Consider the following 21,176-nt stretch of genomic DNA (forward strand, 5'->3'; position numbering starts at 1 on the left):
AATCCCCTGTATTAAATTCATCTCGGAGTAATCTTTTTATTTATAGTTCATATCTGTGATTAGTTTAGAAGTGACTTCTCCCGGATTCTGATCACTGTAGGTTGACAACTGCTTAAAATAGTCTATCTCATCATCATCTCTGCAGCTTTCCTTTAAACTGGGAAGACTTATTCCTATACCCCAGTAACGATACACTGTACACTAAGCAAATAGCAGTCAAACCCAAATGAAATTTACAGATGTTCTGCGTGGTTTTATATTGTTTAGGTTGTCCCCCCATCCCCACCAGTTCACCTGCTATTTATTTCATATTCATTCAACATCTTTTTGTGTAAAAAGAGACAAAAAACATTAAACCTTTTCCCTTCGTTAATTCCTCCCTAACACCGATTTACAAGTTTAGCCCATACATTTTATCAGATGTCTTTTCTGTTTTTCTTTTTCTAGATTTAGTGGCTGTTTTGTGTCCGAAAGGTCCACTTCGTATGCTGGTTGAGACAGCTCAGGAGAGAAATGAAACACTTTTTCCAGCTCTCATTTACTCCTGTAAGTATTTGAGAATGATATTGAAGTAGTAATCAGCGTAGAATTTATTGGAACTGAAGCACATGTAACTGTGGTTGTTTTCATGGTACTTGTTCTCATCTTAAATGCACAGCATTCCTGAAACTCCTGCAGATCTCTTTGTTTCCTTGCAGATGATTGTCTTCTACCTGATGTTGATTCAAGAGAGTTTGCAATATGAATAGAAAGAAAGGAAATATTTAGATGTTGGGGAACCAGCATTCCCATTTTAAAACCTGTTAGGAGTTATTGATTAGGGCAAGCTCAAGGTTTCCTTTGAGTGACTGGTTTAGATGTCTGTCTGCTGTTCAGTGATCACTGGGGAACGGAGATTGTTGAGCGGAAGGGTAATGTGAGCAGAGCTTTGCCTTCGTAAGCTGGCAGCACTGTGTGAGATGAATTGTTGGGTGGACACTGAGATCATGAGAAGCATACTAGACATAATTAAGATGATGCTGCCATGATCTAGGTGGAAATTAATGGGGTTTGAATTATGGTAGTGGCAGTAGCAATCAAGGGAAAGAGTTGAGAGGATTCAGAGGTAGAATCAATAGTTCTAGCAACTGAGGAGAGAAGTTGTAAGCTTGAAGGAAAGGTGATGAAGAAAAAATGCTTTCCTGTGTTTTCTTGTTGCTGTTGTTGAGACAGGGTCTCACTCCCACCCAGGCTGGAGTACAGTGGTGTGATCACGGCTCACTGCAGCCTTGACCTCCCAGGCTCAGGTGATCCACCCACCTCAGGCTCCCAAGTAGCTGTGACTACAGGCACACACTACCACGCCTGGCTAATTTTTTTGTATTTTATGTAGAGACGGTTTTGCCATGTTGCCCAGGCTGGTCTTGAACTCCTGGGCTTAAGCGATCCTCCTGCCTTGACCTCCCGAAGTGCTTGGGTTACAAGTATGAGCCACCATGCCTGGCCATGTTTTCTTGTGTGAGGAATCTGTTTAGTTTTAGATCTTTCTGTGGCTCATATCTAATTTAGTTGACAGTACCTGTGGGTCACTGAGGTAGACATTGCTAGCAGAAGTTTAGAAATGAAGTACTAGAGCTTCGGAAAAAGTTGATATTCGAGATAGAGACTTGAAGAACATTAGCAGAGAGGTGGTAGTTAAGCTCTGTGAACTGTCGAGCCATTCAAATAAAAGCAGAAGAGAAGAGGAAGACAAGGGTCAAACTTTGTCAACTACTATGTTTAGAGAATGAAACGAGAGGATACTACAGGAAGTAGAAGAAAATATTGGAAAATTGGGCAAGCCAGTATTTTTCACTTAACAGTATCATGACTGTTTTTTGATGTCAGCACATGAAATGGCTGCATAGTGTTCTCTTATGTAGATATTCAGTGGTGGGTATCCTCATTGATGGACGTTTAGATCATTTCAATTTATTTTCTATCACAGGCAGCACTTACAGAGGGCATCGATGAACTTACGAATATTATTATAAGATGTATTCTTAGAGTTGCTAAGTCAAAGGATGTGTGTATTTAAATTTTGATAGTTTGCCATATTACCTCATAAAAAAGCTATGCCAGTTTACATTCCCTTCAGTAAACGAAAGTACCAGTTTCCTTACGCCTTTGGTGTTTTGTTTTGGAGACTGAGTCTCGCTATGTCACGCAGGCTGGAGTGCAGTGGTGTGATCTCGGCTCATTGCAACCTCCGCTTCTCGGGTTCAAGCAGTTGTCCTGCCTCAGCCTCCGGAGTGGCTGGGATTACGGGCGTGTGCCACCATGCCCAGCTAATTTTTTGTATTTTTAGTAGAAACACGGTTTCACCATGTTGACCAGCCTGGGTCTCAAACTCCTGACTTGAGGTGATCCGCCCGTCTAGGCCTCCCAAAATGCTAGGATTACAGGTGTGAGCCACCATGCCTGGCCACCCCTTTGTTAATCCTTGCCTATGTCTGTGCATACATGCACATATGTATGTCTGAGAGAGAGATCTAACAGGCAAAAAAATAACATCTTGTTTTATTTTTTATTGTTTGTCTAATGCTTGGGTGATTATTTGAACTTTTTTTTCATGTGTTTCTTAGCTACAGATCTGAATTTATTTTGTAACGGGCTTGGTATAATCTTTTTCATATTTGTGAAATTAATCTTTTTTTTTTTTTTTTTTTTTTTTCTTCTGTGAGACAGAGTCTCTCCTTGTCAGCCAGGCTGGAGTACAGTGGTGCAATCTCAACTCACTGCAACCTGTCTCCCAGGTTCAAGCAATTCTCCTCCCTCAGCCTCTCAAGTAGCTGGAATTACAGGCACACGCCACCATGCCTGGCAAATTTTTGTATTTTTAGTAGAGATGGGATTTCACCATGTTGGCCAGCCTGGTCTCAAGCAATCCAACTGCCTCGGCCTCCCAAAGCATTAGGATTACAGGCGTGAGCCACTGCTCCCAGCCCTGTAAAATTAATCTTAATTATACAAGTAATACATTGTCCTTGAAAAAGGATAAAAATTACAGATAAAAATAAATTTCACAGTAACTGTCATCTCTAATCTTAATGCCTTATCAAGTACTTACCCCTGTTATCAGTTTGATGTATATCCTTGTAGATGTTTTTTGCCAATTTTTCTGTTGAGTAACTGGAAAAACAATTTCAAGGAGAAAGGCTGGGCGTGGTGGCTCACGTCTGTAATCCCAGCACTTTGGGAGGTCTAGGTGGGCGAATCACTTGAGATCAGGAATTCGAGACCAGCCTGGCCAACATGGTGAAACCCTGTCTTTGCTAAAAATATAAAAATCAGCTGGGTATAGTGGTGCACGCTTGTAATCCCAGTTACTTGGGAGGCTGAGGTGGGAAGATCACTTGAACCCAGGAGGCGGAGGTTACAGTGAGCCATGATTGTGCCACTGCACTCCAGCCTGGGTGACAGAGCAAGGCTTCAACCCCCCTCCAAAAAAAAGAGAATATCAAATGTTATAAAGAAGTCAAAGGTAATGAGGACTGTAAACCATACAGTATTTGCTCCCTAAGATGTCATTAGTGACATTGAAGAGAGCAGTTTCAGTAGAGTGATAGAACCAGAAGCAATACTCCAAAGGGAAGGTGCATATGTGTGCATGCATGTATCAGGGGTTTGCCAGTGCTGGCAGTGGAAGTGATAGTGTAGGGCAGAGAATGGGTGGTGAAGAAGGAGAGGTATAGTAAATGTCATGCACTACATCAAAGATTCCTGTCTTGTAGGCAGAGCAGGTGGTGACCTGATAGGAGAACAGGTTTCAGGAAAGGTGTTTCAAGGAGAGGGAAGATTCTTTTTTTTTTTTTTTTTTTTTTTGAGACGGAGTCTCGCTCTGTCGCCCAGGCTGGAGTATAGTGGCCCAGTCTCGGCTCACTGCAAGCTCTGCCTCCCCGGTTCACACCATTCTCCTGCCTCAGCCTCCCATGTAGCTGGGACTACAGGCGCCCGCCACCGTGCCCGGCTAATTTTTTGTACTTTTAGTAGAGATGGGGTTTCACCGTGTTAGTCAGGATGGTCTCGATCTCCTGATCTCATGATCCACCCTCCTCGGCCTTCCAAAGTACTGGGATTACAGGCATGAGCCACTGCACCTGGCCTGTTTTTTTTTGTTTTTTGGAAACAGAGTCTTTTGCTCTGTTGCTCGGGCTGGAGTGCAGTGGCGTGATCTTGGCTCACTGCAACCCCCGCCTCCTGGGTTCAAGCAATTGTCCTGTCTCAGCCTCCCGAGTAGCTGGGGTTATAAGCACCCACCTCCATATCCGTCTAATGTTTGTATTTTTAGTAGAGATGAGGTTTCGCCAGATTGGCCGGGCTGGCCTGGAACTCCCCACCTCAAGTGATCCACCTGCCTCGGCCTCCCAAAGTGCTGGGATTACAGACGTGAGCCACTGCACCCAACCTGTTTTATTTTATTTTTGAGGTGAGTCTTGCTCTGTCGCCCAGGCCGGAGTACAGTGGCGCAGTCTCGGCTCACTGTAACCTCCGTCTCCTGGGTTCAGGCAATTCTCCTGCCTCAGCCTCCCGAGTAGTTGAGATTACGAGCATGTGCCACTATGCCTGGCTAATTTTTTTTTCCATATTTTTAGTTGAGCCACAGGTTGGGAGAAGGGAAAATACATTCTACTAAAAGTGAGTCCATGTCAAGAGTATGAGTACAGGGATGGGTGAGGAATTATTACCAGACTTTCAGTCTGCCGTAACATTAAACATGTATGTTAATTTAATACTCAGAAGTATTTACTGTGTTTTAAAATATCTATCATATATAATATTTTTAAAACTCACATCTGTGCTCGCTTTAGCAGCACATAATACTAAAATTGGAATGATACAGAGATGATTAGCATGTGTTTCTTAAAAAGCTCTCAAGTCTATTTAATGACCACAGAACGTAAGACATTCTGAAATATTTTAGAAACAGTTCAACATACGTGGGAAAATAGGAGTATAAACCCTTACCTCCTGTGTAGATCAGGTAGGTTGAAGATTGCATCTGTTCTTTTGCAATAATAAATGTCTGGTGAAGATTTGAGGATTTTATAAATCATTGAGTTTGAGAGGTTTTGTTTTTTTTGTTTTTGAGATGGAGTTTCGCTCTTGTTGCCCAGGCTGAAGTGCAATGGCGCAATCTCGGCTCACTGCAACCTCCGCCTCCTGGGTTCAAGAGATTCTCCTGCCTCAGCCTCCTGAGTATCTGGGATTACAGACGCCTGCCACTAAGCCCGGCTAATTTTTTGTATTTTTAGTAGAGATGGGGTTTCACCATGTTGACCAGGCTGGTCTCAAACTCAGGACCTCAGGTTATCCACCTGCCTCAGCCTCCCAAAGTGCTGGGATTACAGGCATGAGCCACCGCACCCGGCCTTTATTTTGTTTTTTTAACAGAATGTAAGAATTTTTTCTTACATTTTTCTTACATTTTTTTCTTACATTCTGTTTTTTAACTGTAAAAAGCAGCAATGCCAATGAGTACTTTTTCCCTGAAGTGAATATAAGCATGAATATAAAAAGTTTTAAATCAGTCATCCTGGCTATTTGTTCTCTAAAAATCAATGAATATAATTCTTTTATGCATTTTAATACTGTCTCCCAGTTTAGGGTATTCAGTTTGCAAAATGCTCTTACTGACAGGAAATGTATGAGCATTTTTGTTTTTTACTTCTGTCTTTTGACAGAAAAATTATACACCTACTTTTTGAGCTAATTTATTCTTACCTAGTGGTCATTAGTAGAAGTGGTTCACTCTGAGAGCTTAACTAGAAGGGAAACTTAACAATTCCTTGAGGTAGATCATTTTACCTAAAGCTTTTTGATTTCATATCAGTTGGAGGAGGGTATATTATGTTAATTTTTAAATCTGCATATTTTCCAGCTGGGCGTGACTGTAATCCCAGGACTTTGGGAGGTAGAGGCAGGAGGATTGCTTGAGCTCAGGAGTTCAAGACCAGCCTAGGCTACATTAAAAAATTTTTTTTTCTTTTCTTTTCTTTTTCTTCTTTTTTTTTTTTTGAGACAGAGTGTTTTGCTCTCATTGCCCAGGCTGGAGTGCAATGGCGCGATCTCGGCTCACCACAGCCTCCGCCTCCCGGATTCAAGCAATTCTCCTGTCTCAGCCTCCGAAATTGCTGGGATTACAGACATGCACCACCACACCGGGCTAATTTTGTATTTTTAGTAAAGACAGGGTTTCTCCATGTTGGTCAGGCTGGTCTTGAACTCCTGACCTCAGGTGATCCACCCACCTCAGACTCCCAAAGTGCTGGAATTACAAGTATGAGCCATCGTGCCAGGCCTTTTTTTTTTTTTTTTTTTTTTTTAATTTAAACAAGAAATCTGCTTATTTTCCTGTTGATCTAAGGTGTTTGGTGTTGAGGTGAAAGGAAAAGTGATTTTTAAAAAATATTATTTTAGGACTATTTAACAAATGTACTATTTTATGATAATTAACATGGGGTTAGCAAACTATTGCTTGAAGCCAAATGTGGCCCATTGCCTGTTTTCTGTACAGCTTATAAGCTAAAAATGCTTTTTACATTTAAAAAAAAAATGAAAAAGGAAGAATATGTGATGCACAAAACCTGAAATGTTTACTCCCTGGCCATTTACAGAAAAAGTTAGCTGGCCATTGATTTTCATGATACTATTAACTCTTAAAACAAAGGGGCTTGTAGCTATATTTTTTCATACTTACATAAAGAATGAAAACCTAATAAATTGCTGGTGCCTTCATTTCCAAAAGGCTATAGAAATCCATAAACAGGCTGGGTGCAGTGGCTCATGCCTGTAATCCTAGCACTTTGGGAGGCTGAGGCGGGAGGATTGCTTGAGCCCAGGAGTTTGAGTCCAGCCTGGGCAACACAGTGAGACCCTGTTTTTAGAAAAAATGAAAATAAAAACTAATCCATAAACCTCATACTTGGTGGTTGCCCTTCAGTTTTTCTTCTTTAGATCTGGATTTAGTTAAACAGTGTATTGCCTGCCTGGTTTCTGTTAACTTTTGATCATTTGGTTGTGTTATCCTGTAATGAAACTCGGTTGACCTCAGAAATAACAAGGCGGTCGTTCAGCTTCTTTGTGTATTTCTTTCATAAGTTCTTCAAGAAGCCTAAGTATTAGAAACATGGATAAAATTATAGTGATAAAAAGCCAGAGAGACATAAATGCTAAGTATCTTGTTTAAAATTACTGTGACCAGATTGGACTCAGCTTGCTGCTGGCATTTGGTTCCCGCCATAGCCCCATATGTCATGTGTTTGTTTATATGTACTTTAGTGTTATTGTTGATGTATCTTCAGGATAAGTTCCAAAATGTAATATTGCTGGGTTAAAGGGTTAATGGACATGTAGTTTTATTAGATGTTACCAAATTTCCCACCAATGGGGATTATACTATTTTTCATTCCTGCCTGAAATAGAGAAGCACCATTTTAAAGTTTTCACGTTGTCTCTGAGCTAATATGTGGTAGAGATGCACATGTGTATATCTAGATCTAGATTAATATATTGATATACATGTGTTTTTGTAGAAGGGTCACAGAGGAGGCCACTTGACTATCCCTATTATGTTTATTGCTTTTAACGTTTTTTCTCACTTCAAGTTTAAAACATGGTTTAGCATCATTGAACGTTCTAAAAGTGAGACATATTATGAAGGAAATTTACTCTGTGCATCTTTTGAATTATAATCACCATCTGAGGCTTTTTGTCCTGGAATTTAGAACATTCAACTAGTCCAGCTATTGTTTCAGTGGAATCTTGCTGGCCTGAACAGTTTTCCTTCTGGTTACTTTTCACGGACTAAAAATGATGATGAAGAGTTTTGTGATAGCAGGTGCAGTTTGAGCACTACAGTAAACATTCAGTTTCAGAACTTTTTCTCTTATCTGCTAAAACCAAAGAGAACCTTTTATTATTTTTACTTCTGATTGTTGAACAGTCTTAAGGTAGCATTAGGAAGATTGGCGATTTGTGTGGAGAAATGATGGCCTGTGTGTTGTCTGTGCATACTTTGTGTATCCAGTGTTTACCTGGAATTTTGTCTTTCTCAACAGCAACAATGGTGTGGTTGGTGAATATGGCAGAAGGAGACCCGGAAGCTCAAAGGAGAGTATCCAAAAATTCCAAGTATAATGCAGAAAGTAGGTAACTTTTATTAGATAATATCTTGGTTTTTCAGGGTCACTGTTATCTTATAAGCTAACAGTATAGCAATGTTTTCATTATCTTTCTTTGATCATAGACTCCTTTGAGAATCTCTTGAAAACTATAGTAATGCCCAGTAAATACACAGATAAATATTTAAGGAGTTCATATACTCATAACCCAACAATACAGTCAAGGCACCCCTAGGTTAAGACACCTCCCATTAAATACAGAATACCAGCATGGAAAGGTTCAGGTTGAGGTTATGATTTTGTTTTTGTTTTTTGTTTGTTTTTTAGAAGTCATGATTTTAAAAAGAAAAAAAACTCTCTCCAAACATGTAAAAGTAAGAACCTCCTAAAAGATACAGACAATAAAGGAGATATAAGTAAACAAAAAAAAGCAAAATATAAACAACATAACAATAGGAACTTCTTGTCTAACATGGCCAGAGTAACTGAAATACGATTTGAGATGTGCTAATGTTTATACTGAGAAGATCAAATATTCTAGGTGGATATGACTTTTTAGAAGAGGATAAGAATGACTTGGGATGAGCTGGGTCCTGTTATGTAAGCCTGTAGTCCCAGCTACATGGCCAAGGCAAGAGGATCACTTGAGCCAAGGAGTTCCAGATTACCCTGGGCAACTTAGTGAGATCTTGCCTCAAAAATAATAATAATAATGAATAATAATAATGACTTAGGATGAGAGTGAAAAGTCCTTTAAGGATACTACAGAACATATTAAGGAGAACACAAGTTAGAAGTTGTTATTAGATGGAGTTGAGGGGGAGCTTTAATTCAATTTTCTGGAATGGAGGCTACCTTCCCACACACTAAAAAAAAAAAAAAAAAAAAAAAAAAAAGGATAAAAAAGGATTGAGGAATAATAGCACAATATAAACAGTTAAAAAAAAAGCTGCCGGGCGCGGTGGCTCACGCCTGTAATCCCAGCACTTTGGGAGGCCGAGGCGGGCGGATCACAAGGTCAGGAGATCGAGACCACGGTGAAACCCCGTCTCTACTAAAAATACAAAAAATTAGCCGGGCGCGGTTGTGGGCGCCTGTAGTCCCAGCTACTCGGGAGGCTGAGGCAGGAGAATGGCGTGAACCCGGGAGGCGGAGCTTGCAGTGAGCCGAGATCGCGCCACTGCACTCCAGCCTGGGCGACAGAGCGAGACTCCGTCTCAAAAAAAAAAAAAAAAAAAAAAAAAAAAAAAAAAAAAAAAAAGCTTACTTTTTGAAAGAAAAACAAAAAAGGGCTAACTTTTATGAGGAATCTGAAAAACAACAGGCAAAATAAATATTGGTGAGGGGAAAAAAGGCCTTAATTGAGGTGCTGTTTATCAGGAAAGGGAGAGTTTATGTTTTATAAAGCCAGGAAATCTACAGAGTTAACCTGTGTTAAGCTAAAGAAAATCTAATGGTTGTGAGCATGTAGGTATATATGTATGTATGAGTGAGTGAGTGATACAACAGAATTTCATTCCTTTTACAGATGTTGACTGAGCACCTGACTATGTGCTAGGCCCTCGGGATATAGCACTAAACAAGATTTCCCCTGCCCTTGTGGAGCTTATAGTCTATTTGGGGGGATAGATGGTCAACAAATTATTACATAAATAATTCATACAGTTGTGATAGGTACTGCAAAGAAGACGTATAAGTTGCTGTGAAAGTTTATATTAGTGGAATTTTACGTATCCTGGAAAGTCAAGGGTTGCTTCCCTGAGGAAGTGATAATAGGTGATGGCTTGCTGAAGGATGGAGGAAGAGCTTTCCAAGAGAGGGACAGCATGAGCAAGGGCTTTGAAATGGGAAGGCTGGATGAACTGCAGGCTTCCTCAGTGAGAGTGCTGCTGATATTTTGGGGGGCACAGTTCTTCATTGTGTGGGACTTCCCCTCACATTGCAAGATATTTAACATCCCTGGCCGCTCACCCACTAAATGCCAATAATGGCTTTGAGGCTTTGCGGTAATCAAAAACTCCTCCATCCTAGTTATTTCCAAACACTCCCCAGAAGGGAGGTGCTATCCCTAGTTAAATCACTGTGTTAACGGAACTAGAAGTTACATTGGAACAAAAGGGCATAGGGCTCCGAGAGGGATATCTGTGCAAGGAAAAAACAAACAAACAAACGAACTGAGAGATTATCTGATGTGGTTGAACTCTGTCAGAGCATTTCAGGATAAATTAGTCATAGATAATAATATAAAATTCATCAATGGAAAAAAATGAGGCAGTTTTCCAAGGAAAACAAAAACTTGTTCAAAAAAGCAAATGTAATTATAGTATATTCTGGCTGTAGCAAAGTAGTTTAGTTGTGAATATTATTTGCATAGTGAGAATATAAAACTGAATTTAATATAAGGTTATGGCACTGGGAAGACGGGAAGAGTTACATTTACGTGCAGAAGAGGATGAGACCTAATGCTTTATCTTCTCTATAGGAGGCGAATAAGTACCCCAAATTAAAACATCAAGTTATGGCACAATGAGCATACTACTTATAATTAATTATGGAGGTAAATACCAAAAGGAATGGCTAAAAGAGTTTAAAGTAGGAATGAGTATCAGAAGTGAGGAGGGAGGGGGCAGAAAAGGGACTGCTGTTTTCATTTATAAATCTTATTTTTTTTTTTTTTGAGACGGAGTCTTGCTCTGTCACCCAGGCTGGGGTGCAGTGGCCGGATCTCAGCTCACTGCAAGCTCCGCCTCCCAGGTTTACGCCATTCTCCTACCTCAGCCTCCCGAGTAGCTGGGACTACAGGCGCCCGCCAACCCGCCCGGCTAGTTTTTTTGCATTTTTTAGTAGAGACGGGGTTTCACCGTGTTAGCGAGGATGGTCTCGATCTCCTGACCTTGTGATCCGCCCGTCACGGCCTCCCAAAGTTCTGGGATTACAGGCTTGAGCCACCGCGCCCGGCCTATAAATCTTATTCTTTTTTTTTTTTTTTTTTTTTTGAGATGGAGTCTCACTCTGCCGCCCAGGCTGGAGTGCAGTGGCCGGATCTCAGCTCACTGCAAGCTCCGCCTCCCGGGCTCACGCCATTCTCCTGCCTCAGCCTCCCGAGTAGCTGGGACTACAGGCGCCCGCCACCGCGACCGGCTAGTTTTTTGTATTTTTTTTAGTAGAGACGGGGTTTCACCGTGTTAGCCAGGATGGTCTCGATCTCCTGACCTCGTGATCCGCCCATCTCGGCCTCCCAAAGTGCTGGGATTACTTTGGGCTTGAGCCACCGCGCCCGGCCAATCTTATTCTTACATTATTTCATCAACACCAAACCAGAGAAGACTCAGGTGTTTTGGAGACCTGGATAATAAAAAGAATACAAAACTACCAATACAAAATTGTGAGGGCTCTCCCAGAGGAAGCCATGCAAGGAAGGGCCCTGAAGCTCACAAGCTGTACTTATTCATGGCAAATCTACTTCTGTTCTGAACGTGTATTACTTTTATAAAAAATGAAGGAAGAATAAAAGTACTTTGAACTTCACTTAAATATTTTAATTATTTTTAATGTATGGAAGTTTTTTTTAAGACTGTCGTGCTCACCATTTTCAATGAGATTGATAGTCATTATAATGAAATGACTGGCCCATAAAGACATTCACTCCCCCTCCTTTCCCAATCCACCCTCCAGAATGAAGCCACTTTTATAACTTTGTCACCAAATCCAGGGATGAGTGCCAACAGTTAGGAAGCTTTCAGTTGCAAAGATAAAAAGCCCAACTCAGTTGCCTTAAGCAAAGAAGAAATGTATTCTTCACGTGACAGGAAGGCCTGAGGTGTAGGCATTTGAAATTTGTAAGGTTGGTTAATTTGGTGGCTCAGGAATGTTTTCAAGTAGCCCAACTTCCTACTCTACCATCACTAGTGTATAGGCTTGGTCTTCAGCCCACTGCTCCTGGTGGTCATGACAGCTGTAGTTCTAGGCATCATATCTAGATAAGGCAACATTCAGGCATAGAAGGGACTGTTTATTTTGTCCTTTAGTCTCTTAAAGAGTGAGAAAAATTTCCCCAGGAATCCCAGCGGACTTTGCTTCACCACTCATAGGTTCATACCAAGTTATAACCCCACAGCCTTAGAGCTTTTGTTAGGAAGAGGCTTGGTGGGATTACCATGCTTGGCTTGGATTGATCAGGATTTACCACCAGAGTCATGTGGGAGAGGGATGGGCCCCCAAACAATTCAGGATTCTGCCCTCAGGAAATAAGGGAGAAAATAGCTATTGGATAAACTACCAGCAGGCACTGCTACAGCCCATGCTTTGTGGTTTAAGGGCCAGCTAGTTACAATGACAGTTAGCTAGTTACTGGTTCCATGTAATTTTCGTAAAGGTATTAAATTTTTCTAAATATTAGAGCTGTAACTTTCACTTTCTCTTGAAGGCACAGAAAGGGAGTCACAAGACACGGTTGCAGAGAATGATGATGGCGGCTTCAGTGAGGAATGGGAAGCCCAGAGGGACAGTCATCTAGGGCCTCATCGCTCTACACCTGAGTCACGAGCTGCTGTCCAGGAACTTTCCAGCAGCATCCTTGCTGGTGAAGATCCAGAAGAAAGTATGTACATTCCTCTATGTTGCAAAGTCATGGATTCCTTTAGGTGGCTACATTATCAACCTTTTTGAGAATAAAATGAATTCAGAGTGTTACAGTCTAATTCTGTGTCACATGTAACTTTTATTTGGAAATATCATTAATAGTGCTTTTTTTTTTTTTTTTTTTTTTTTGGAAACAGTCTCTCTCTGTCACCAGGTTGGAGTGCAGTGGTGCGATCTTGGCTCACTGCAAGCTCCACCTCCTGGGTTCAAGCAATTCTCCTGCCTCAGCCTCCCCAAGTAGCTGGGACTATAGGCATGCGCCACCATGCCCGGATAATTTTTGTATTTTTAGTAGAGATGGGGTTTCACCATCTTGGCCAGGCTGGTCTTGAACTCCTGACATGGTGATCTGCCCGCCTTGGCCTCCCAAAGTGCTGGGATTACAGGCGTGAGCCACTGTGCCCGGCCAAAAAAAATTTTTTTAAATACCATTAAGAAGTGGAAAATAAGACCAGGTGTGGTGGCTCACGCCTGTAATCCCAGCACTTTGGGAGGCCGAGGCTGGTGGATCACCTGAGGTTTGGAGTTTGAGACCAGCCTGGCCAACATGGTGAAACCCCATATCTACTAAAAATACAAAATTAGCCGGGCGTGATGGTGCATGCCTGTAATCCCAGCTACTCAAGAGGCCGAGGCAGGAGAATTGCTTGAAACCGGGAGGTGGAGGTTGCAGTGAGCCAAGATCACTTAAAAAAAAAAAAAAAAAAAAAAGGAAAATAAGCTACCAGCTGAGAGAAAATATATGCAAATCATATTGAAGTCCCATTAAAGGACTTGTTTTTAGGATAAATAAAAGATGCTTACAACTTAATAAGACGATAGCCCAAATTTAAGATAGGGAAATGCTTTTTTTTTTTTTTTTTTTTTGAGACGGAGTCTCACTCTGTCGCCCAGGCTGTAGTGCAGTGGCTGGATCTCAGCTCACTGCAAGCTTCGCCTCCCGGGTTCACGCCATTCTCCTGCCTCAGCCTCCCCAGTAGCTGGGACTACAGGCGTCCGCCACATCGCCCAGCTAGTTTTTTTTTTTTTTTTAGTAGAGACGGGGTTTCACCATGTTAGCCAGGATGGTCTCGATCTCCTGACCTCGTGATCCACCCGTCTCGGCCTCCCAAAGTGCTGGGATTACAGGCTTGAGCCACTGCGCCCGGCCGGGAAATGCTTTGATTAGACATTTTACCAAAAGAGATACATAATGGCTAATAAGCACATGAAAAGATGCTCAGCATCATTAATCAGAGTAACTAGAATCAGAAAGGCTAACAATACCAAGTGCTGGTGAAGATGTGAGGAAACTGGAACTCTCAATTGTTGTTGGTGGAAATGCAGACTGGAACAGCCAGTTGGCAGTTTATTAAAAAGCTAAAAACCTAAACTTACATGGCCCAGCAATTGCACTCCCAGGAGTCTGCCCAACGGAAATGAAAACAATCTGTCCCCACAGAGACATGGACATAAATGTTAATAGCAGCATTGTTCAGAATAGCCCCAAATTGAAAACAATGCAGATGTCCATCAACTGGTAAATGGATAAGCAAACCATATAATGGAAAACCATTCAGCTTCCAATAACTTCCAAGAAACTGTAGACACATGCAGTATCATGGTTAAACCTCAGAAACATTATATTAAGTAAAATAGGCCAGGCGTGTATTGTATGAGATAAATCATAGCCTAATGAAGCTGTTTTTAAAAATAAGATGATAGGCTGGGCGCGGTGGCTCACGTCTGCAATCCCAGCACTTTGGGAGGCCAAGGTGGGTGGATCACGAAGTCAGGAGTTTGAGACCAGCCTGACCAACATGGTGAAACCCCGTCTCTATCAAAAATACAAAAATTAGCCAGGCATGGTGGCATGCGCCTGTAATCCCAGCTACTCAGGAGGCTAAGACAGGAAAGTCACTTGAACCTGGGAGGCAGAGTTTGCAGTGAGCCGAGATCATGCCACTGCACTCCAGCCTGGGCCAGAGAGCAAGACTCCATCTCAAAATATATATATATGCTAATTAATTAATAAGATGATAAAATGATGCCTATCTGAGAATTCTTATAAGAACTTCTTAGTACAAGTGCTGGGTATAAACTATATATTCAATAGATGACGATTATTACTTATTATTGTTATTGATAAATAACAGCAGCATCTACAGTTAAGACTCCAGAGTCAGTCACATAGAATCTGGAACTCCTGTTGTAGAAAACAAAAAAAGAAAGACACAGCTGAAGCCTAATTTTGTATATCATTTACTGACTTCTCTCATTCATTGTGGGGTTGAGTAGGGCAGTGATATTTTTGAATTGTGAAATCATAGCAAAGAGTGACCAACTTTTTTATACTTGTAATCTTTCCTTTTTAGGGGGAGTAAAACTTGGATTGGGAGATTTCATTTTCTACAGTGTTCTGGTTGGTAAAGCCTCAGCAACAGCCAGTGGAGACTGGAACACAACCATAGCCTGTTTTGTAGCCATATTAATTGTAAGTATACACTAATAAGAATGTGTCAGAACTCTTAATGTCAAAACTTTGATTACACAGTCCCTTTAAGGCAGTTCTGTTTTAACCCCAGGTGGGTTAAATATTCCACCTATCTGAGGAGCTTTTTGATCATTGGACCTCACCTTAGTAGTTCTCTACCCTGGTCACTTATTAGAATCACTTGGGAGCTCTTAAAACTGTAAGCTCTGCCCTGAGATATTCTTATTTAATTTAATTGTGTAGTTTTTTAAAGTTTCCCAGGAAATTCTGGTATTTCTGTTTGGGAACCGCTGCCTCAAGCCTAGCAGCACAGATATGTAGCAAATTAGCTCTGTAAGGTCGGTCTTACAGGGATAAACAGATCGTCCCTTAGTCCCCAGACTTAGTCACTGAGAGTTTGGTGGTGGTTTTGCATTTAATGACACAGCCTGTAGCATACAGTGTTACTTAAGACATCAAGCATCTAGTGAGAGGAGCTAGTGCCATGCATGATCCCACATAGATCTTGCTCATAGTGCTACAGCATGAACCCTGAAGCTTTCAAAACTATGATTTTTTTTTTTTTTTTTGAGACGGAGTCTCTGTTGCTCAGGCTGGAGTTGAGTGGTGCAATCTCGACTCACTGCAACCTCCGCCTCCTAGCCTTAATTCTCTGCCTCAGCCTCCCGAGTAGCTGGGATTACAGGCGGCTACCACCATGCCTGGCTAATTTTTGTATTTTTAGTAGAGACAGTGTTTCACCGTGTTGGCCAGGCTGGTCTTGAACTCCTGACCTGAAGTGATGTGCCTGCCTCGGCCTCCCAAAGTACTGGGATTACAGGCGTGAACCACTGCACCTGGCCTTTTTTTTTTTTTTTTTTTTTTTTTTTTTTTGAGACAGAGTCTTGCTCTGTCGCCCAAACTACAGTGCGGTGACATTAGCTCACTGCAACCTCTGCTTCCTAGGTTCAAGCAATCCTCCTGTCTCAGCCTCCCAAGTAGCTGGAATAACATAAATGCACCACCATGCCTGGCTAACTTTTGTATTTTTTTTTTTTATTTTTTGAGACGGAGTCTCGCTGTGTCGCCCAGGCTGGAATGCAGTGGCGCGATCTCCACTCACTGCAAGCTCTGCCTCCCGGGTTCACGCCATTCTCCTGCCTCAGCCTCCCGAGTAGCTGGGACTACAGGTGCCCGCCACTGCGCCTGGCTAATTTTTGTATTTTTAGTAGAGACGGGGTTTCGCCGTGTTAGCCAGGGTGGTCTCGATCTCCCGACCTCGTGATCCGCCAGTCTCGGCCTCCCAAAGTGCTGGGATTACAGGCGTGAGCCACCACGCCTGGCCTAATTTTTGTATTTTTAGTAGAGATGGGGTTTTGCCACATTGCCCAGACTGGTCTCAAACTTCTGACCTCAAGTGATTTGCCTGCCTCAGCCGCCTAAAGTGCTGGGATTGCAGGCATGAGCCACTGTGTGCAACCTAAAAACTATGATTTAAGTAAACAACCCATAAAATATTTCTGACTGCTATTTTTACTAAAGATTTTTACTAAAGATATCTTGGCCGGGTGAAGACTTTCTAGTGTTTCTGTAACTAGGGTAAAAAATGAACTCTATTACATGGCTGCTCTGTGTTTACACGAAAGCAGTATACTCCTCATAAATAAACTTTTAGTTTATTTTATTTTTTAAACACTGCAGCCTCGACATGCTTCATGGAGGGGCCTGCGTGGGAAGAATGCTCCCGCTCAGCATAAAGAATGCTCTTCACCTCTGCGTTTTTAACTAGCCAAACTAAAATCACAGAGGCCAACACAGTATTTAAGATAGAAATTTCTGTGTCTTTTAACTTTTTTTTTTTTTTTTTTGAGACAGAGTCTCACTCTGTCGCCCAGGCTGAAGTGCAGTGGCCGGATCTCAGCTCACTGCAAGCTCTGCCTCCTGGGTTTACGCCATTCTTCTGCCTCAGCCTCCCGAGTAGCTGGGACTACAGGCCCCCGCCACCTCGCCCGGCTAGTTTTTTGTTGGTTTTTTTTGTATTTTTTAGTAGAGACGGGGTTTCACTCTGTTAGCCAGGATGGTCTCGATCTCCTGACCTCGTGATCCGCCCGTCTCGCCTCCCAAAGTGCTGGGATTACAGGCTTGAGCCACCACGCCCAGCCTTAACTTTTTTCCAAAATAGTTTTACTTATTTTCAGATTCTATTTCTTTCCTAGAATTAGGGGATAAAATAACAATGTGTGCATAGTGAACCCTATGAAACAAACAAAAGCTAGGTTTTTTCATAGCTCTTCTTCCAGATTGAATGAAACATCTGTTCTAAAATTTAACCCCAAAGGAAAATATTCAGTTAACTATGTTAAAAACCAAGACTTGTGATTGAGTTTTGCCTGAAAATGGTTTCATAATTATGTGTGAATGTGTGTCTTTCCCATCTTCTCCACAGGGTTTGTGCCTTACATTATTACTCCTCGCCATTTTCAAGAAAGCATTGCCAGCTCTTCCAATCTCCATCACCTTTGGGCTTGTTTTCTACTTTGCCACAGATTATCTTGTACAGCCTTTTATGGACCAATTAGCATTCCATCAATTTTATATCTAGCATATTTGCCGTTAGAATCCCATGAATGTTTCTCCTTTGACTATAACAAAATCTGGGGAGGACAAAGGTGATTTTCCTGTGTCCACATCTAACAAAGTCAAGATTCCTGGCTGGACTTCTACAGCTTCCTTCCAAGTCTTCCTGACCACCTGCACTATTGGACTTTGGAAGGAGGTGCCTATAGAAAACGATTTTGAACATACTTCATCGCAGTGGACTATGTCCCTCGGTGCAGAAACTACCAGATTTGAGGGACGAGGTCAAGGAGACATGATGGGCCCGGAAGTTGCTGTGCCCCGTCAGCAGCTTGATGCTTGGTCACAGGATGATTTCGCCGACACTGCGGACTCTCAGGACTACCGTTACCAAGAGGTTAGGTGAAGTGGTTTAAACCAAACGGAACTCTTCATCTTAAACTACACGTTGAAAATCATCCCAATAATTCTGTATTAACTGAATTCTGAACTTTTCAGGAGGTACTGTGAGGAAGAGCAGGCACCAGCAGCAGAATGGAGAGGTGGGCAGGGGCTCCAGCTTCCCTTTGATTTTTTGCTGCAGACTCATCCTTTTTAAATGAGACTTGTTTTCCCCCGTCTTTGAGTCAGGTCAAATGTGTAGATTGACTTTGGCAATTCTTCTCAAGCACTGACACTCATTACCATCTGTGATTGTCATTTCTTCCCAAGGCCAGTCTGAACGTGAGGTTGCTTTATCCTAAAACTTTTAACCTCAGGTTCCAAATTCAGTAAATTTTGGAAATAATACAACTATTTCTCATCAATTCTCTATCATCTTGAAGTCAAATTTGGATTTTCCACCAAATTCTGAATTTGTAGACATACTTGTAGGCTCACTTGCCCCAGATGCCTCCTCTGTCCTCATTCTTCTCTCACCCCCACACAAGCCGTCCTTTTCTACAGTCAGTAAGGCAGCTCTGTCGTGGTAGCAGATGGTCCCATTATTCTAGGGTTTTACTCTTTGTATGATGAAAAGAATGTGTTATGAATTGGTGCTGTCAGCCCTGCTGTCAGACCTTCTTCCACAGCAAATGAGATGTATGCCCAAAGACAGTAGAATTAAAGAAGAGTAAAATGGCTGTTGAAGCACTTTCTGTCCTGGTTTTTTGTTTTTGTTTTTGCTACACAGTAGGTCAGAATTCGAACTAATAGCCAAAAGCTGGTGGTTGATGAATTATGAACTAGTTGTATCAACAGAAAGCAAGAGTTTGGGGAAAGCCATATTTAATTTGGTGAACTGTGGGAGAACCTGGTGGCAGAAGGAGAACCAACTGCCGAGGGGAAAGAGAAGGGGCCTCCAGCAGCGAAGGGGATACAGTGAGCTAATGATGTCAAGGGGGAGTGTCAGGTTATTCTCATCAGCTCCACAATGGGTGCTTTGTGATCTCTGCCCGTGTTACCTTTCCTCTCAATGTACCTTTGTGTGAACTGGGCAGTGGAGGTGCCTGCTGCACTTACCATGGAGTTCAGGCTCTGGGCAGCTCAGTCAGGCAAAACACACAAACAGCCATCAGCCTGTGGGCCCAGGGCACCTCTGGACCAAGCTTTGTGGGGCAAAACCTTCTTCACCACAGAGGGCCCGTAGCCATGCTGATCAGACCATAAGCATTTATGAGAAACTTAGTTTCCTCCTGTGGCTGAGGAGGGGCCAGCTTTTTCCTCTTTTGCCTGCTGTTCTCCCTCCCAATCTATGATATGATGTGACCTGGTTTGGGGTTCTCTTTGGCGTTTAGAATATTTGTTTTCTGTCCCAGGATATTTCTTATAAGAACCTAACTTCAAGAGTAGTGTGCGAGTACTGATCTGAGTTTAAATTAAAATTGGCTTATATTAGGCAGTCAAAGACAGGAAAAATAAGAGCTATGCAAAGAAAAGGGGATTTAAAGTAGTAGGTTCTGTCATCTCAATTCATTTTTTTCCATGAAACCCCCTTCTTCCAAGATTCATTCCTTCTCTCAGACATGTGCCAGCATGGGTATTATCGTTGAGAAAGCACAGCTACAGCAAAGCCACCCGAATAGCAATTTGTGATTGGAAGCATTCTTGAGGGATCCCTCATCTAGAGTAGTTTACTTGTGTAAGGATCCCAAATGTGTTGCACCTTTCATGATAAGTTTCTTCTCTGAAGAGGGTACGTGGGGTGTGTGTATTTAAATCCATTCGTGTGTATTACTGATTGTCTTTGTAGAAAGATGGCAGTTATTCTGTCTCTTTCTCCAAGTTTGAGCCACTTCTCAGCCACATGATAAGCCAGTGTACAGAGAACCTATCTTTCCTTTTTTTTTTTTGTTTTTAAGGACAGGATTTTGCTGTGTTGCCCAGGCTAGACTTGAACTCCTGGGCTCAAGTAATCTACCTCAGCCTTCTGAGTAGCTGAGACTACAGCCCATCTTATTTCTTTAAATCATTCATCTTAGGCAGAGAACTTTTCCGTCAAACATTCTTTTTAGAATTAGTTCAGTCGTTCCTAAAACATCCAAATGCTAGTCTTCCACCATGAAAAATAGATTGTCACTGGAAAGAACAGTAGCAATTTCCATAAGGATGTGCCTTCACTCACATGGGACAGGCGGTGGTTATGGAGTCGGGCAAAACCAGCAATAGAGTATGACCAGCCAAGCCAATCTGCCTAATAAAAAGAAGGAAGACAGTAAGGTAGCCACTAAGAGTCTGAGTCTGACTGGGCTACCGAATAAAGGGTATTTATGTACCGAATGTCATTACATGCCTATGGGAATACCAGTCATATTTGGAAGATTTGCAGATTTTTCTTCAGAGAGGAAAGGCTCACTTTCCTGTTTTTGATTCTCACTAGGTTAGTGTGTGTTCCTAGAATCACAGCTCTGACTCCAAATGACTAAATTTCTCAATCAGAAAAAATAGAAGCTTTCTAAGCAACTTGGAAGAAAACAGTCATAAGTAAGCAATTTGTTGATTTTACTACAGAAGCAACAACTGAAGAGGCAATGTTTTTACTTTTCGGCTCCAGGATTCCCATATTGTAGTCTCTCTACTTTTAAAAACCCTCCTTTTGCAATAGATGCCCAACCAGATGATGTTTATTACTTCTTCTTTGGCCTCAAACAGTGTAGGTATTCTTGATATAATTTGTAGAATGTGAAATGTAAGTTTAACTACCAAATAAGGTCTCCCAGGGTTAGAGTACGGCAGGAAGCCTTTAATCCCAACCCCCAAGGCTTTGTATATTTGATCATTTGTGATCTAACCCTGAAAGAAAAAGAGCTCAGAAACCACTATGAAAAGATTTGTTCAGTGTTTTCTGTGATTACCAGGTTCTGGAGTCTAAGAATGTAAAGATGAAT

The 21,176-nt window shown here is 41.8% G+C and overlaps 1 protein-coding gene across 4 annotated transcripts in view; it reads left to right on the plus strand.

Moving 5' to 3' along the window:
• PSEN1 (presenilin 1) overlaps window positions 1-20,156 on the plus strand; it is an 82,941-nt gene extending 62,785 nt beyond the window's left edge. For 3 of the 4 annotated variants that reach the window (XM_028850213.2, XM_028850214.2, XM_015144037.3), the window contains exons 8-12: window positions 448-546; window positions 8,079-8,165; window positions 12,568-12,741; window positions 15,137-15,255; window positions 17,681-18,942. In XM_028850213.2, the coding sequence (XP_028706046.1) occupies window positions 448-546; window positions 8,079-8,165; window positions 12,568-12,741; window positions 15,137-15,255; window positions 17,681-17,836 (635 nt within the window). In that variant the 3' untranslated portion in view covers window positions 17,837-18,942. 4 annotated transcript variants of the gene reach the window in all.
• The last annotated feature ends 1,020 nt before the right edge of the window (window positions 20,157-21,176 follow it).

This window comes from Macaca mulatta, chromosome 7 (assembly GCF_049350105.2).
Source record: "Macaca mulatta isolate MMU2019108-1 chromosome 7, T2T-MMU8v2.0, whole genome shotgun sequence".
Lineage (NCBI taxonomy): Eukaryota > Metazoa > Chordata > Mammalia > Primates > Cercopithecidae > Macaca > Macaca mulatta.